The 13,443-nt window shown below is 38.3% G+C and overlaps 1 protein-coding gene across 9 annotated transcripts in view; it reads right to left on the bottom strand.

Annotated features, from left to right (window-relative positions):
* Nucleotides 1-13,443, bottom strand: part of ATXN7L1 (ataxin 7 like 1) — a 114,548-nt gene that overhangs the window by 27,807 nt on the left and 73,298 nt on the right. For 5 of the 9 annotated variants that reach the window (XM_056339678.1, XM_056339680.1, XM_056339679.1 and 2 more), the window contains one exon: nt 3,397-3,619. In XM_056339678.1, the coding sequence (XP_056195653.1) occupies nt 3,397-3,619 (223 nt within the window). Of the gene's footprint in view, nt 1-3,396; nt 3,620-6,759; nt 8,670-9,565; nt 9,892-9,928; nt 10,019-10,356; nt 10,547-13,443 lie in introns of those variants that run through there. The other 4 variants (XM_056339683.1, XM_056339684.1, XM_056339686.1 and 1 more) reach the window with 4 other exon arrangements.

The raw sequence follows: 13,443 nt of genomic DNA, 5'->3' as shown, positions 1-13,443 counted from the left end.
GACCTTCCTGGGATACTACAAAACCTCTGTTTCTCCATAGCTGCTGAAGATGATCCAAGGAAGTGCGGCACACGTGGCTGGAGCAGACCCTCCCATACTGGCAAGTTGTTACTCTTTGTTCTAAGGGTATTTTAACATAACAAAATGTACAAACCTTGATATAAACATAGGTATACAGAACTAAAAAGAAGACTGAGACACCAAGACATATTTTGGAGCTGGAACTAAATTACATGAAACTTCCATATCCAATGGTACCACAAACACAACACCAGCTAGTCAGAATACAGATTCGACTGCAGTAAAATGTAGACTGCTGGCCAGTAACCAAGCAAAAAAAAAAAAAAAAAAAAAAAAAAAAAAAATTACTCACAAAACCAAAATTGCATCAAATATTTCAATGAATGCAAGCACGGAGCTATGAAAGACAGAAGACCCTCTACTTTTTTAAACTGCTCTGAATTTATTAAGTTAAATGACAGACAAATTATAATATCTTAGGGTAGGAATTATTTTTTTTCTGCTTTTAAACAGATGGCCATTACATTTGCTGAAAATAGGAGATTTTTTTTTACTGTAGATCAAGTAGTTTACTACATAAAAACATGAACAAATCTTCATGCCCAGTTTCTAAGATCTGTCTTTGCCTTCTTCTATTTTCTACCCTTTTGCTATACCACTTACTACCTGAACTGCAAGCTTCAGCAAATGATGGTTTACATTTATCTTGTGCACAGCGCAGTAGTGCTCCAGCACTGCTCCAGTCTCTAAGCACTGCTGTATTAATAGCAACGTTAGAGAGATGTAGGGAAAAAAAAAAAAAATCAGAGCTGACAGATATTTCTGGATGATGTATTCACAATAATCCTTCACATTCCAACTACAAGAAGAGAAGTATTAAAACAGCAGCTACAAAAGTGAAACAGTTCCAGATCTCTTTAATCTGATCATTCCGATCATGCTTTTTACAGCATTCATTGAGGAGCAACCTGAACCTCTGCAGCACATCTTAGAACAACACAGGGTGTGAAGAAGAGAAAGAGCTACTTGGTCAATGTTTAAGATGATGGCTCAACCAAAACTACAATGAATTAAACAATGGAGGAGTTGGGTCTACATAAAGGCAGGTATAATAACAGATCTACTGGGCCATGCTGTTGCAGAAGCCATTGCTGAAATACTACTACTAATTGTAACAGCTAAAATTTGTAAGATATACTGTATGAAAGAATTGGGCAAGTGCAAAGGTTATTCCAGGTTTGGGAAGCAATCACTACAAGTGACAATTCCTGAATTAAGCTAATTTGTAAACCACAACACACTTGGATACATGATCCTATTTGCACTTTTGAATAATTTCTCCTTTAAGAAAACCAGACCTACTGAATATTTTCTAGAATTCTGAATAAAAATTATAATCCACTAATGGAATAGGAACACACACTTTCTTCCGTAACAGCTGTCAGCTCTATTTAACCTGTGATGATTATCAGGCTGATTTTAGTCTTTAACAAGTTATGTAATCTAAGGGTACTTAACACTAAATTTTGAAAGACAGTTTCACTGATCTCCACTTAAGCCTGTTCATGATTTGTTAGTGATGAATATAGTATCTTCAACTACCATGTGTCTCATTTTTCCCCACTGGTAAACACAGCCACAGTATTACCTCCTAGCAGATCTGCAAGAATTGGGTAATTCACAGGTACAACTATGACATAATTCATTGCCAAAGTATTAACAGAGCAGTTAAAACAAGAGTTTTCAATGGCTAAATCTACCTCGTTAATCATGAGTAAACACTTGGGATGTTCCCAATAATAGGAAAAGGGATTGGTGGAAATGCTCAGTTATTTTGCTCCCTTCCAGCTTTTCCTGACTGACAGAATGCCATCTGCTGCCAGAACGGAAGATATCGTTTATAGATTCAGTTAGTATGCTGAAATGTGGATATGTAAGTTGCTGTCTGTAACACTAGGATGGGAAACAGGTTTACAGTCAATAGCGTTAACACTCCAAAGTCCTTTCTGCTTTCCTTTTAGTTAGACTATAAAAAAAAAATCCTCTCACATAAAATTCCTCTGCAACAATTAAGAACAAAAAGTCACTATTCAGTCAATAATTTTTCTTAAAATAATAAATGAGGCACACCTTAACTAGAAGAGCCTCTACCTCATCTGTGTGTAATGTAAACATCCAGATTTTCTGTTTTCAAAATTATATACCATTATTGTCCACAATGCTGATCATGCTTATAGAGATGGTGGGTTCAGATTTATAGGAAGATTAGATTTTGATCAAGTTTGTTCTGGTGCAAGGTAAATTCTACAACTAGGCAGAAGCTGCTCTCTTTGAAATTGTATGTTTCAAGCAGAAAATAGAAGCTATTACTGTAACGTAATTTGAGTTTATGCTTTGTCTCAGGAGTGAATGGTTTGCAATAGATTATTTGCTGCTTTAAGGGAGTTGTGTTCAGAAACTCTACCTAAAATCATGACCTTCTTATGCTAGATATTATTAATAAAAGGGAAAGATCTTTACACAGTAAGTAGATAAAACTTCAGAAGAAGGAAGTCTTACTATCTCAAGTTCACAGACATGCAACTGAGGCTGAGGAGACTTAAGTGTAACAGTAGCCTGTGCAGAACCAGGAACTGAACCCAGATCTCAAGTCACCAACCTAGTGACCTAATCACAAAGCATCTTTTCTGTAGATAACTAAAGACAAAACAATTTCTTTTGAGATAAAGTAGTGACCCAGTTCTGCTCTCATTTACATTTTTGCAACTTTGCTGCCATCATCACAGTCACGGGAGGATGGGCCTGGCAGTCTCAAAGCCTATATGTGTATATATATCACAGTACATGATGTAAGATGCCCCCAAAATAGTGATTTTTGCAGCCAGAATTTTCTTCTGTCTTCTTATAAGGCATCAAACAATATCAACATACAGAAAGAACTCCAACAGCAGCTGTTGTTGAAGAGAAATGACTATAACCAGTAAGTTTTCATAACCATCAGTTAACCCAGGATTAAGAATTCTGCAAAAATTATCCTACTGTTTAAAAGCATCAGTTTTAAGCGCTGATACTGTAATGGAAGATGGACCTTAAAGACAGCAAACTGGGTCAATATCTCACTCGCTATATGCATTTTTGAAAAGCAGAAACTTGACGAAACATCAGAAAAGTAATCCAGTCCTTTTTCCTCTTCCTATATATATTTTTTTATTATTTAAAACATCCCTGTTTCCTCCCTTAGGAAGCATAGAGGCTTAAAGTGTCAACTTAGGTTAGATTAGAATATGGATTTTTTTTATGATTGTGAACTATACATAGAAATACTTATCATTTTTTAAATGCCAACATCTTTGTAACTATTATTTTGGTACTCACCATGGTTTATCCCGTGATACTTTTGAAGGAAAGACTGTGTGCTGTTTGCTGCTGGAGGTAAGTAGATTGTCTTTGGGCGTTTTGAATGGCTTTGAGTTGCTGCTGACAGGGTTATGGCCGCTGATACAGGATTTCGGTTTCATCTGTACGAGGGATGTCCTGGAATTGCAGGCTGGAGAAGCTGGAGAAGGGGAAGGTTTACACATTGAACCGTGTCTTCGTTCTGTAATGGAAAAATAATAAACTTTACAGCATTTCATAGGCTAAAAGAAAAAAAAAAGAGAAGAGGAAACTGTTCCTCTCTATGCTAGTTACAATGATTTCATCACTCCAAAGAACACCAGTTCATTGCTGTTGTGAATTACAATCAAACCAAATTGTAATTAAACAAAATTAACTCTGCAAAGTGCTCTGAACAATGTAAAACCTGGTAAAATAAATGCTAGTAATCTACCAGAAAATTTCACCAAGGAGAAATTTCCTCAAACCATTTTTTTACGTAATTAGCAACTACCAGCATCTGTGTGAGGTATACTAGGTATCCCAGCTCTTTCATGTAAAGAAGAAAGAGGACAGTACGTAACAACAGCTCAAATGACTTGGTGAAATACTCTGTGACAGACATCAGATTGCTTCTATAATGGTTTATGATGAATTCATGTGAGCCGGTTATTGGGCAGTTTCCTTTATGGCTATATGGGAAGCTATATGGAAAACAACCAGAAGACTGAGAAGTAGCGAAAGGTCTGCTTCTCCCAGCCCTTCCAGAGAGGCAGGCTCTGCCTGGTTCGTAGCTTGGAGGCTATCTCCAGGCTCCAATCAAGGTGAAAGTTTAATTTTTTCGACAGAGAGCAAATAGCAAGTGCAAAAAAGCAGAAGTTTCTGTATCAGTTACAAACTTTAGAGGTCAGGCCCTCGTGTAAGCACTGCTCACGCTCACATGAGACACCTCTTAAGTACTGCAAAAAGCAAGGCCATGCTGACCCTGCAACAGGAGAATAGGCTTCAGGACAGACAGACTTCAGTAAAATTGCTTGCGTTTGGTTATTATTATTATTATTTGTTCAAATTTGAATGTCCCATCCCTGATATTGTTAAATAAAAAGATGGCTTTAAGAAGGTATTTGGCCATACTTTACAAATTATATACTTCTCCAGGGGAAAAGTGCTGGTTCTTGGCCAGCCGCTAGATCACAGCGTGCTGCAAACAACAGGCTTGGTGCTGGGAACTTAGGCACAACTACAAAATATTACAAGAGACAGGAATTGGTTTTGGCTGAGGGGTGCTATAAATCCTTAACAGTCCTGTTCCCCCCCATTTGTGGGAACACTCTTTCCCCAATGCCTTCACTCCAGTGCTACCCCCAGAGGCAGCAGGCAGCACGGGCAGCCCGGGGGAAGAGGAATTTTCCAGTCAGCAGGGCCATGGCTCAGCAGCAGCTGACTCCGGCTTGCGGCCGCCCTGGCACTAAGAGCCTCCACGGCGGCAGGGATCAGCCAGGTACCTCTGGTACTGACACAGTAGTCAAACGTAGCAAGTGCAATGTCATCATGGACTGAGAACTTTGGACAAGCTGGAGTTTCTCCTTCAACACGCAGCAATTTTTCCTCATCTAAAGCATTCAGCGCTTAACTTGAAGAATCCAAGTGGGTGCTACTCTCTGCACTTGCACAGCCTTGCCCCGTCAGCCAACAGCAGGTTAAGGAAGCAACAGCAACCTGCTGCTGCAAGGGAAGATTTTGTATTTACATCATCAACCCTGTGCTCGCTAGTTTGATATTTCAAGGATAACTAAGAAAAATTTTCCCACAGAGAATCAAAACATGACAATTTGTCTGGCATCCTCACAAGTAAAAACTTGCCAGTAGCAGAAGGATTCATCCATGATTAATTTGCAAAAGGCGAATACCTCAAGAACAAAGAGAAATACTTAAAAAAAAATTTAAAGAATATTCCAAGCTGTTTCTATCTCCAATGACTAAATAAAGGCATTTTCTATTAAAGGTCATGAACTCCTGCATCTTCATATTCACAGCTTTAATTACAAATGCTGAAATTCCCTCTAGATTCTCCTGCAACTGAAGAACAAAACGGTCTTAATTTTTTTAAAATAGAAAGTGTCTCCCTTCACCCCCCAAATGCCACCTGTCGTTTGCCAGTTTTCACCCCAACACACACCTTAGTGTGCAGCCTCTGCCTTTAAAAGTCCTTTGCAGGATGCAGTTAATTTACATTCATTTCACCTCACATCTGTGGCAACAACTATGTAAGCTACGCATCTGCCTCTGAAATGCAGAGATCCACTCAAAGAGTATCCATTTCATTAAATAATAGTCACTGTTTCAGGATTCGCCAACCTTCTCAGCAGCTACTTGATTTAAATTAGCTTAATAAAAATTTGTAACTTTCCCATTAATTACTTGGGGACTGATAAAAAGGAACTGCAACGTAACCAACAAAACCAAGCTGTATACAACAAGAAACTTGGGAAAAAGCATGATTTCCATACACAAATTATATAAATTCAGGATTAATTACGCCAATCTTCACATCAGCTAGCGGCTGGTTTTCTCAAGACTGACTGCCTTCTACTAAACTGTGGTCACCGATGTCATTCCTATGGATATATCTGGAAGTAAAATACACTACTGTTATCAAAATTAATCTTCTGGAAAGATGGATGTTCAAGATACTGACCATCTAAAATTATAGTTTAAAGTCATCTAAGTATCACATGCCATAGCAAGTTATTTCTTCACAGTCTCTTTACACTGGAGTTTTAGTCAAGCTAAACAATTTGGTGCTTTTCCCTAGATAGCTTTCCCAATTTATTAACTTCCAAGAGCAAACCAGTATATTAACTTTGTATTTTTTACTGTAACATAGAAAATGGTGGAAGAGGCAGTGTTGGGATATGATAATATAATAAAGTGCATCCCACTACTTTAAATAAATGTTTACTTAAAAGATAGGAAAGGAAAAGATTACAAGATTACTTATTTTATGAGTGTGTCAGATTGGCGGTCATTCTCGTGTCAGAACCAACTGCACTATTTGGTGTTTCCGTTTACCTCCTGAAACTCCCCTCTTCCCCCAAAAGATGGCTACAGAAAGCTTCTACCTTTTAGACAGTGTCTGATACATATTTGAGAATTATCAGCATTACCCAGCTTCTCTTGAAATTTCCTAGAAGCGAAATGGAAATTATGACCACTGTAAAGTTATAACAGGAGGAAGAATGTAAATAGCCAGCACCACACAACCATCAGTGCTCTCAGACACTGCTCAGATGGGTAAAGTCTGCATGTTCAGTCACATGTTAACATCACTTCAGTGTCAGCAGGAGAAGATGGCAGTAATACCTTGCAGGTAGGGCCACAGTGGAGAACCGGAAGCGTAACTCCCTCCAAGGAGGCAGAAAACCACTGTTTGAGCTGGGCAAGCACAGCCGGAGGAGGTCAAACCTGCTGAAGCTGTGAAAACTTATAGACAAATCTCACTGGTGGGGGCGTAACTTGTAAATAGATATTGATATATTCCTTCTCAAGAACTATTAGGTTGCCTCTTGCTTCCTCCTTCCTTACTACGTATGTGGTAGTGAATCAGCTTTAAACATTGGCAATAAGTTTCAAAAAGAAATAATGGGAATATATGACAAAGCAAGAAGGCTGTCAGCTGTCAAAATTGGCTGCTTAAACCAGGGTGGTGGTGATCCTCTATCAAACCGAGTTTCCTGGTCACTTTTATTATTTTTTTAAATTTCTACTTATTTGTCTATTCATATTTTACATATATACAAGGACTTACACACAATATAGAAATCTGCTATTGTATAGCCTATGTAATAATATGTGAATGAAAGACATTTGCACATCAAATACTTGTTATAAAATTAGGTATTCACATACTAACACATTCAGAAGACAGCCAGCCATCTGTGTAAAAATTTCTACGCTTGTTTGCATTTCATGTGTAGACAGATTAGATCTAGCAGGGCAGGTGAACTTGTACACACACAGCTGTAGACATTGGCTGTCCCTGTTCACGTACAGAAGTGGCATAGTTACTGGACATAAATGAACCTGAAGTAGAATGAAAATCTGGGCCCCTGAAAAACATAAAAAGCCAGCAAGGCAACTAGAAAACCAGTTATCACTTATAAGATACTAACCTAAATTCTACATGCATATCAGTTTATGCAGAAGCCTGCAACACTATGAATGTGTGCTGAAGCTTAAAATATGAAAAAGAACTTTTCTGGTTCATTTAAATACTTCCAAATGGATGTTTCCACTCCACATAAATAAAAACACATACTCTGTTTTGTTTCTAAATAGCAGCTGCTGTCAAATCCAAGAGCAGAGCTAACACAAGCAAAGTTACAATCCTCATTACTGCATTAATCCTTCTGCAACCGCTCAGCTGTCTTAGGGCAGCCGTTGCAGCAAGGGACAAGCAACATGTGACTTCTGCTGTCAACCAGTTAATGTATTAATGACATTAATCTCAGAGGAAAGTTTAACACTCTCTCATGGAATTAACTGCACTTTCTAAAGAATCAATTTCAGATCAATATCTGTTATTTTTTCTAGTTTGTGCAAGAGCCTAAAAGCCCAACGCTACATACCATGCTAACGCACATTGCAAACTCTGCATCAGTAGCATTGCGAACAATCTTAAACTATTCCAGGAGATTCTCCACGTCCTATGGAAACATGGATATAGTCCAACTTTCTCAGCCAAATCTGAATTGTTTGTAGATGTGAAGTCCTTATGTTGTTGGAGACTTAACAGTCCCTGAATCTCCAGAGCTTCTCTCCCATGCCCTTGTACTCCATTTCTAATCCTCCTTCCTGCATCATACACAATGCAACCCCCCCACCTTTCCCCAAAACCTCTGCTGCAGCTGCCAAAGTCCTCTAGGTCTGCTTTTGAATCTGTAATTCCACTGAATCCTCTCTGACAGGTCACCAGGGAATACTAGCAGCTGTTTTGCAGGAAACGCCACATCTCCTTCTAATCATCAGCAAAAAAGCAAAGCAATAGAGAGGCAACATGAGCTCCAGAGCCACAAGCACAGCATGTGGGAAAAGAAAGGCAAACCCACATTCCGAGTAGAAAGTCTCTTTTCGTATTTTTGCCTTGACTCTCTTACACAAGATCAGGCACTCCCCTTAACTCACAGCAAACCTTACAAAGACACAACAGTAAATAACGCTGCCTGTAAAATATGCCAACTGTGTGTTTCCAGGTGGATTGCAGTAGTTTTGTACCCAAAAAGATCTTTCTATGATCCTGAAACTGCAGGTATCTCTAATCTAGACTGCAAACAAAAAACATTTCTTAGTATATCTCACTTACATCTATTCTTACCCAACATGCGCTACTCAAACTTGATCAAATCAAGTGAACAGATTTTGCTCACAGTTAGTGTCTTCTCCGTCGGTGAGACACAGAAGACTGCAAAGGAGAAAAGTCATGATACAGCTTGAGCGTAGAGAAAGATATACCTTTGGTTTTTCAGTAATTTAGTAGCTGAAACAAAAGAAAAAAAATCCCTCTAACGTTGTCAGAAGAGAAACAGTAGAACTTTGTCAGCACCAGTCATTTTGAAACATTACTCTCGTTCAGCACGATCCGACTTCCTGCGTACAAGAGGCCTAAAGCAAAAATCAATTTTAGGTTGACCCACAAATCACCCAGAGACGTATTGTTATGGATTATAGCCTGGTATTGCACTTGGCAAAACCAAACAAAAATAATTGCTAAAACCCAGAAAGGTAAAAATGTTATTTGCTGTTAGTAAACATTACATTTACAGAAATAATAGAACTCTTTTTAAGCTTGTGTTCATCATAATCCTTGAGTTCATAGCCCTTTTACTTAAAATAGCATAAAGTAACTGATCCGACTGCCCTTAACACAATACGAATACTGTTTGTTATTGTCCATTTTACAATATTTAAGCAGATGGTAATGAAATTTAGCATCTCATCCACAACGTGACTCTCTTCCAGTAACATACAACAGTCCTGTTCATGAAGATGTTACTTACGGTAACTCCATACACCACCTATGCGCAAATTACAGTTTTTCTATTTACAGTACATCCTGAGGTGTTTTGTTGCACAGCCCTTCACTATGCAACATTGAGCAATGTATACTTACAATTTCAGTAAATAGTAAGTGAAACCTGCCACCTTGTACTGATCCCAGTTCAAAGTTTGCAAACGTACTTGGCATAAATTCTAATAAAACCAAAACAGAAAAAAACCCATACATGCCCGAAAAGCGACAGCCAGCGACCAGAAAACTGAACAACTTAGACTGCTTGCAGAAATGTGTCATCCTGCAGTAACTGGCAGCTGGTTCATAACAAGAGTTCATAAACACCTTGTAAGCACTTTCATTTTGCAGCCACAGTCTGAAAAACTCTAACAAAACCCAGTACGTGAGGTTAAGCAAAAATAAACTTGGATTCAATGCTAGCAAACTACAGCATAACATTGCAAGACTGAAGGATAACTTTACCAGCTTTTTTGACAAAACACTATTCCAATTCCAGCTGAAAAAGTTTGGAAATAATATCTGCAAACCGTTCCACCCTTCTTGCGCTGCGCACTGGAAAGGAAACAGCACAGTCGGTTTCATTTTGATACTTCTTGTAAACTGACAAAGGAAATAAACTGCCAGCTCAAACCCCCAGACTGATCCGCTGCATAAAATGCAGCTCGACAATTGCAAGCTTCATTCCAGGTCAAATGACATAATTGGGAAATTATCAAGTGCTAAAATAACCACTGTTCTACTGGTGTTTATTTACAATAAACACAAGCTTTGCTTTCTGACATAAACCCACTAAAATGAGTCTCCATTTCACAAAGTCTACAAGTGAGTAGGATCAGCAAAATTATGCAAAACATCCTGCTAGAAGAAGAAATGTAAACTGAGCCACTTACAGAGAAGAGCAGGCTGCCAACTTAATCTGATTCTACGACGACTGTAAACATGTACTTTTGGAACGTGAAACGATTCACATTGCCACAGATGCCGTCAGAGAAACACAGCAACGTGATTAGGTATTCTGCACACGGTAAAAAATCAGGCAGATGACCTGCTGCAGCAAATACCAGATCAGCGCTCGCACACACCAACTGTTTTGACTACAGGCACTTGTTAAGCACCAAGTTTCAGGTCCTACCAGTTGGACACCAGAACTGATCCCGTGCCAAGAACAACAAGAGCTGAAAACGGCTGCGGTGGTGTGGGTTTTTTTTTTTTTTTTTTTTTATAATCGTTGATACAACTCAAGTAACTGCAGAAATGAACAAAGTACAAAATTAAAAGCAGCAAAACACACAAGTGTATATTTAGAGGAAGATACTGCATTATTTTTTTTCTTTCTTGATTCAGGAAAGGAGGAGGGCACTTGTATTTAACACAGTAGGATGAACCTGCTGTTTTCCTGAAAAATCTTTTATTTATGGGATAACTTGGCATTTGACAGGGTAATTATGAGAGACAGGAGGAATAATCTCTAGAATGTCACTAAATTACTTTTAAAAATGGCTGAATTCCATAAAAAGCCACACAGTCAGCATTTCCCAAAATACCTCCATTCCTCTTCGGTAGACAAAAAAAACACCCACCACCAAAGGGTCAAACGGAAACCCAGCACGGCAAAAATATGCTTCAAATAGTGTGATAAATTACACTAAATGTAAAATGAAGCTGCTGGGTACTTGTCTGCTTCTTTTGGAAGGATTTTGAGATCTAAAGACAAAGCTCCAAAGTATCACTGATGTATCAGAGAGACAGGAAAATGATGGAAGAGTGAATACCTTGCCCTGGTGACAACGTCAGTCTTCACATCACTGAGCTGGAAGACCTAGATTTAACTTGGATGTCAAGGCCTGTTTCTTCAGCTATAGAAGGGGATATTAATGATTTAGGGTATTAACTTGATTAAAAAAAAAAAAAAAGAGTTTGAGATTTAAGTAGGAATTCATCAATTCCTGTGATGACACAATTCCACATGCATAATCAGCATTTGCCACCTGATGCACTGCTACTGCAGAAAAACTAACAATTTTCAGCTATAAGTCATACGCATTTCTCTGCTCAGCAATGCCAAAAATCCCTGGGCAAAAACAAAGTAACAGAGCAAGCAAATCCCAGGCACACCCTTTCTTGAGTGACACTCCACCAAAGCAAAGCAAGGAAAGCTTAAGCACAGAAATTTCCCTTTCTGCTGGAGGAGATGCTCTGGTTGTCCATCATGAAACTAGTGAGCCACTCTGATGTGTCTGGGAGTGTCTGAGGTCAATACCATCCCATAACTCGTGTCCAGGGCTTATACCACAAGGCCAACCCTCACAATACTTTTGCACGGGTTCCTCTGCACTGGTATCTTACTACCCGCTGACCAGTGGTAATGGTATTTCCTCCATTTTTGTTCTCACAGCAAAGAATATTATCAGCCCTAAAATTAGGGCAGATACATTAGGTGAATGCCAAAATATTTCTAGCAATCAAGCAACGGTACTTCCCTTCAAGCAAAGGTAAACACCACTGACAACTCAGAATTTTTTTATTTGGCTATTTGTTGGATGTAAGAAAAAAAAGCATCTTCACATTTAACACTGAACTACAAGAGGAACAGCACTCTAGTTTATCAATTATATAAATTTAAAAGCAACTCACCTATTCATTCCTCCAAATACCCAGACACAAAGGGGAAAATTTAGCATTGCCATCCTCTCACATACTGTGTAACAAAAAGGCCTGTTCCCTCCGGCCTCAGGGAGATCTTTCACATTCAAGGTCATCTGATGATACATATTTTTATTTACTTATACTTATCAAGTAAAATATTTCACTGTATCTCTATTTCCATCTTTAACAATATTTACAATACAGTAACAAAAGTAATTCGTGCATATTATTGGTTTAGGAACTCACTGGATGTATCCCCTTATCAATCATAAAACTATTACAGAAAACTTACACTTCTTTAAAGCTTTACTTAATCCAAACATATAACTGCTTTTTTCCTTTCCTTTTTTTTTTTTTTTTTTTTTTTTTTTTACAGATAAGAAAAGATAAGCCATAGAAGAGTGAGGTGGGACTGTTGAGGTGATTTGGCAAAAAACAATGCTGTACCACAACTCGGAGAAAACAAGCTACCGATTTTAGGAGACTTATGTTCTCAATCTGTTTTTGTGCATAGTATCATGTCAGATTTTATTCAATATCAAGATAACACATCATCAGCTCGTTTCATCATTCCTTAGAAGAAACTTGTACAAACCCAGTAACTTTACTGAAATCAGCCCAGAATAATAGCTTTGCAGGACTTTTATACGATCTATTGTTTAAACCTTCTGGCTTTTTCAGCTCTAACTGTTGCTTAGGTTCCAAAACAAGCATCTGGTAAAACAATGTATTTCTTAACAAGCTGTTTTCTAAGCTCAGAAATAATGAAAAATGTTTTTCTAAAAATCCATGGGTTTGATCCCTAAATTTGCTCCATCTCTGTTAACCTGAGTTTCACTGCCCCCCAGCACCCGCCCCATTTCACCCTGTTTCCAGTTTTTTGCTCCACTCCGCCCCACCCCCCCCACCCCCCAAAGAAAGAGACAGCATAAGCTTTGTCTGGTCTGTAGGTATATATGTAACAACTGTCAGTACAAGCCTGCTACTGCCACAAGAAATACTGTTCCCCTGGGGCACATTAGTTAGGGTGTCTCTTCACAGTTGCTAATTTTCAAAAGATTGCTGAAACTTCGTATTTTTGGACCAAATCAGCAAAGAGTTAAAAATTCTTAGACAAAATTGGTATAATCACATAAGCCTTATTGCTATTATTATTACTACTACTAGTAGTAACATTGTTACAATAATTATTTCAGGAAACTCAAGTTAAAATTTCTATATTAATTTTTTTTACTTGCTTTTTCTGTGTTGGCCACTTCTCATGGGTATTCCCAGGCATCAAATTAATCCCCTTGGAATATTCTGACATCTTTTGAAAATCCAGGTAACCC

Source organism: Falco biarmicus, chromosome 5 (assembly GCF_023638135.1).
Source record: "Falco biarmicus isolate bFalBia1 chromosome 5, bFalBia1.pri, whole genome shotgun sequence".
Lineage (NCBI taxonomy): Eukaryota > Metazoa > Chordata > Aves > Falconiformes > Falconidae > Falco > Falco biarmicus.
Note: the sequence above shows the minus strand (reverse complement) of the source record. Positions and strands in the feature narration are given on the sequence as shown.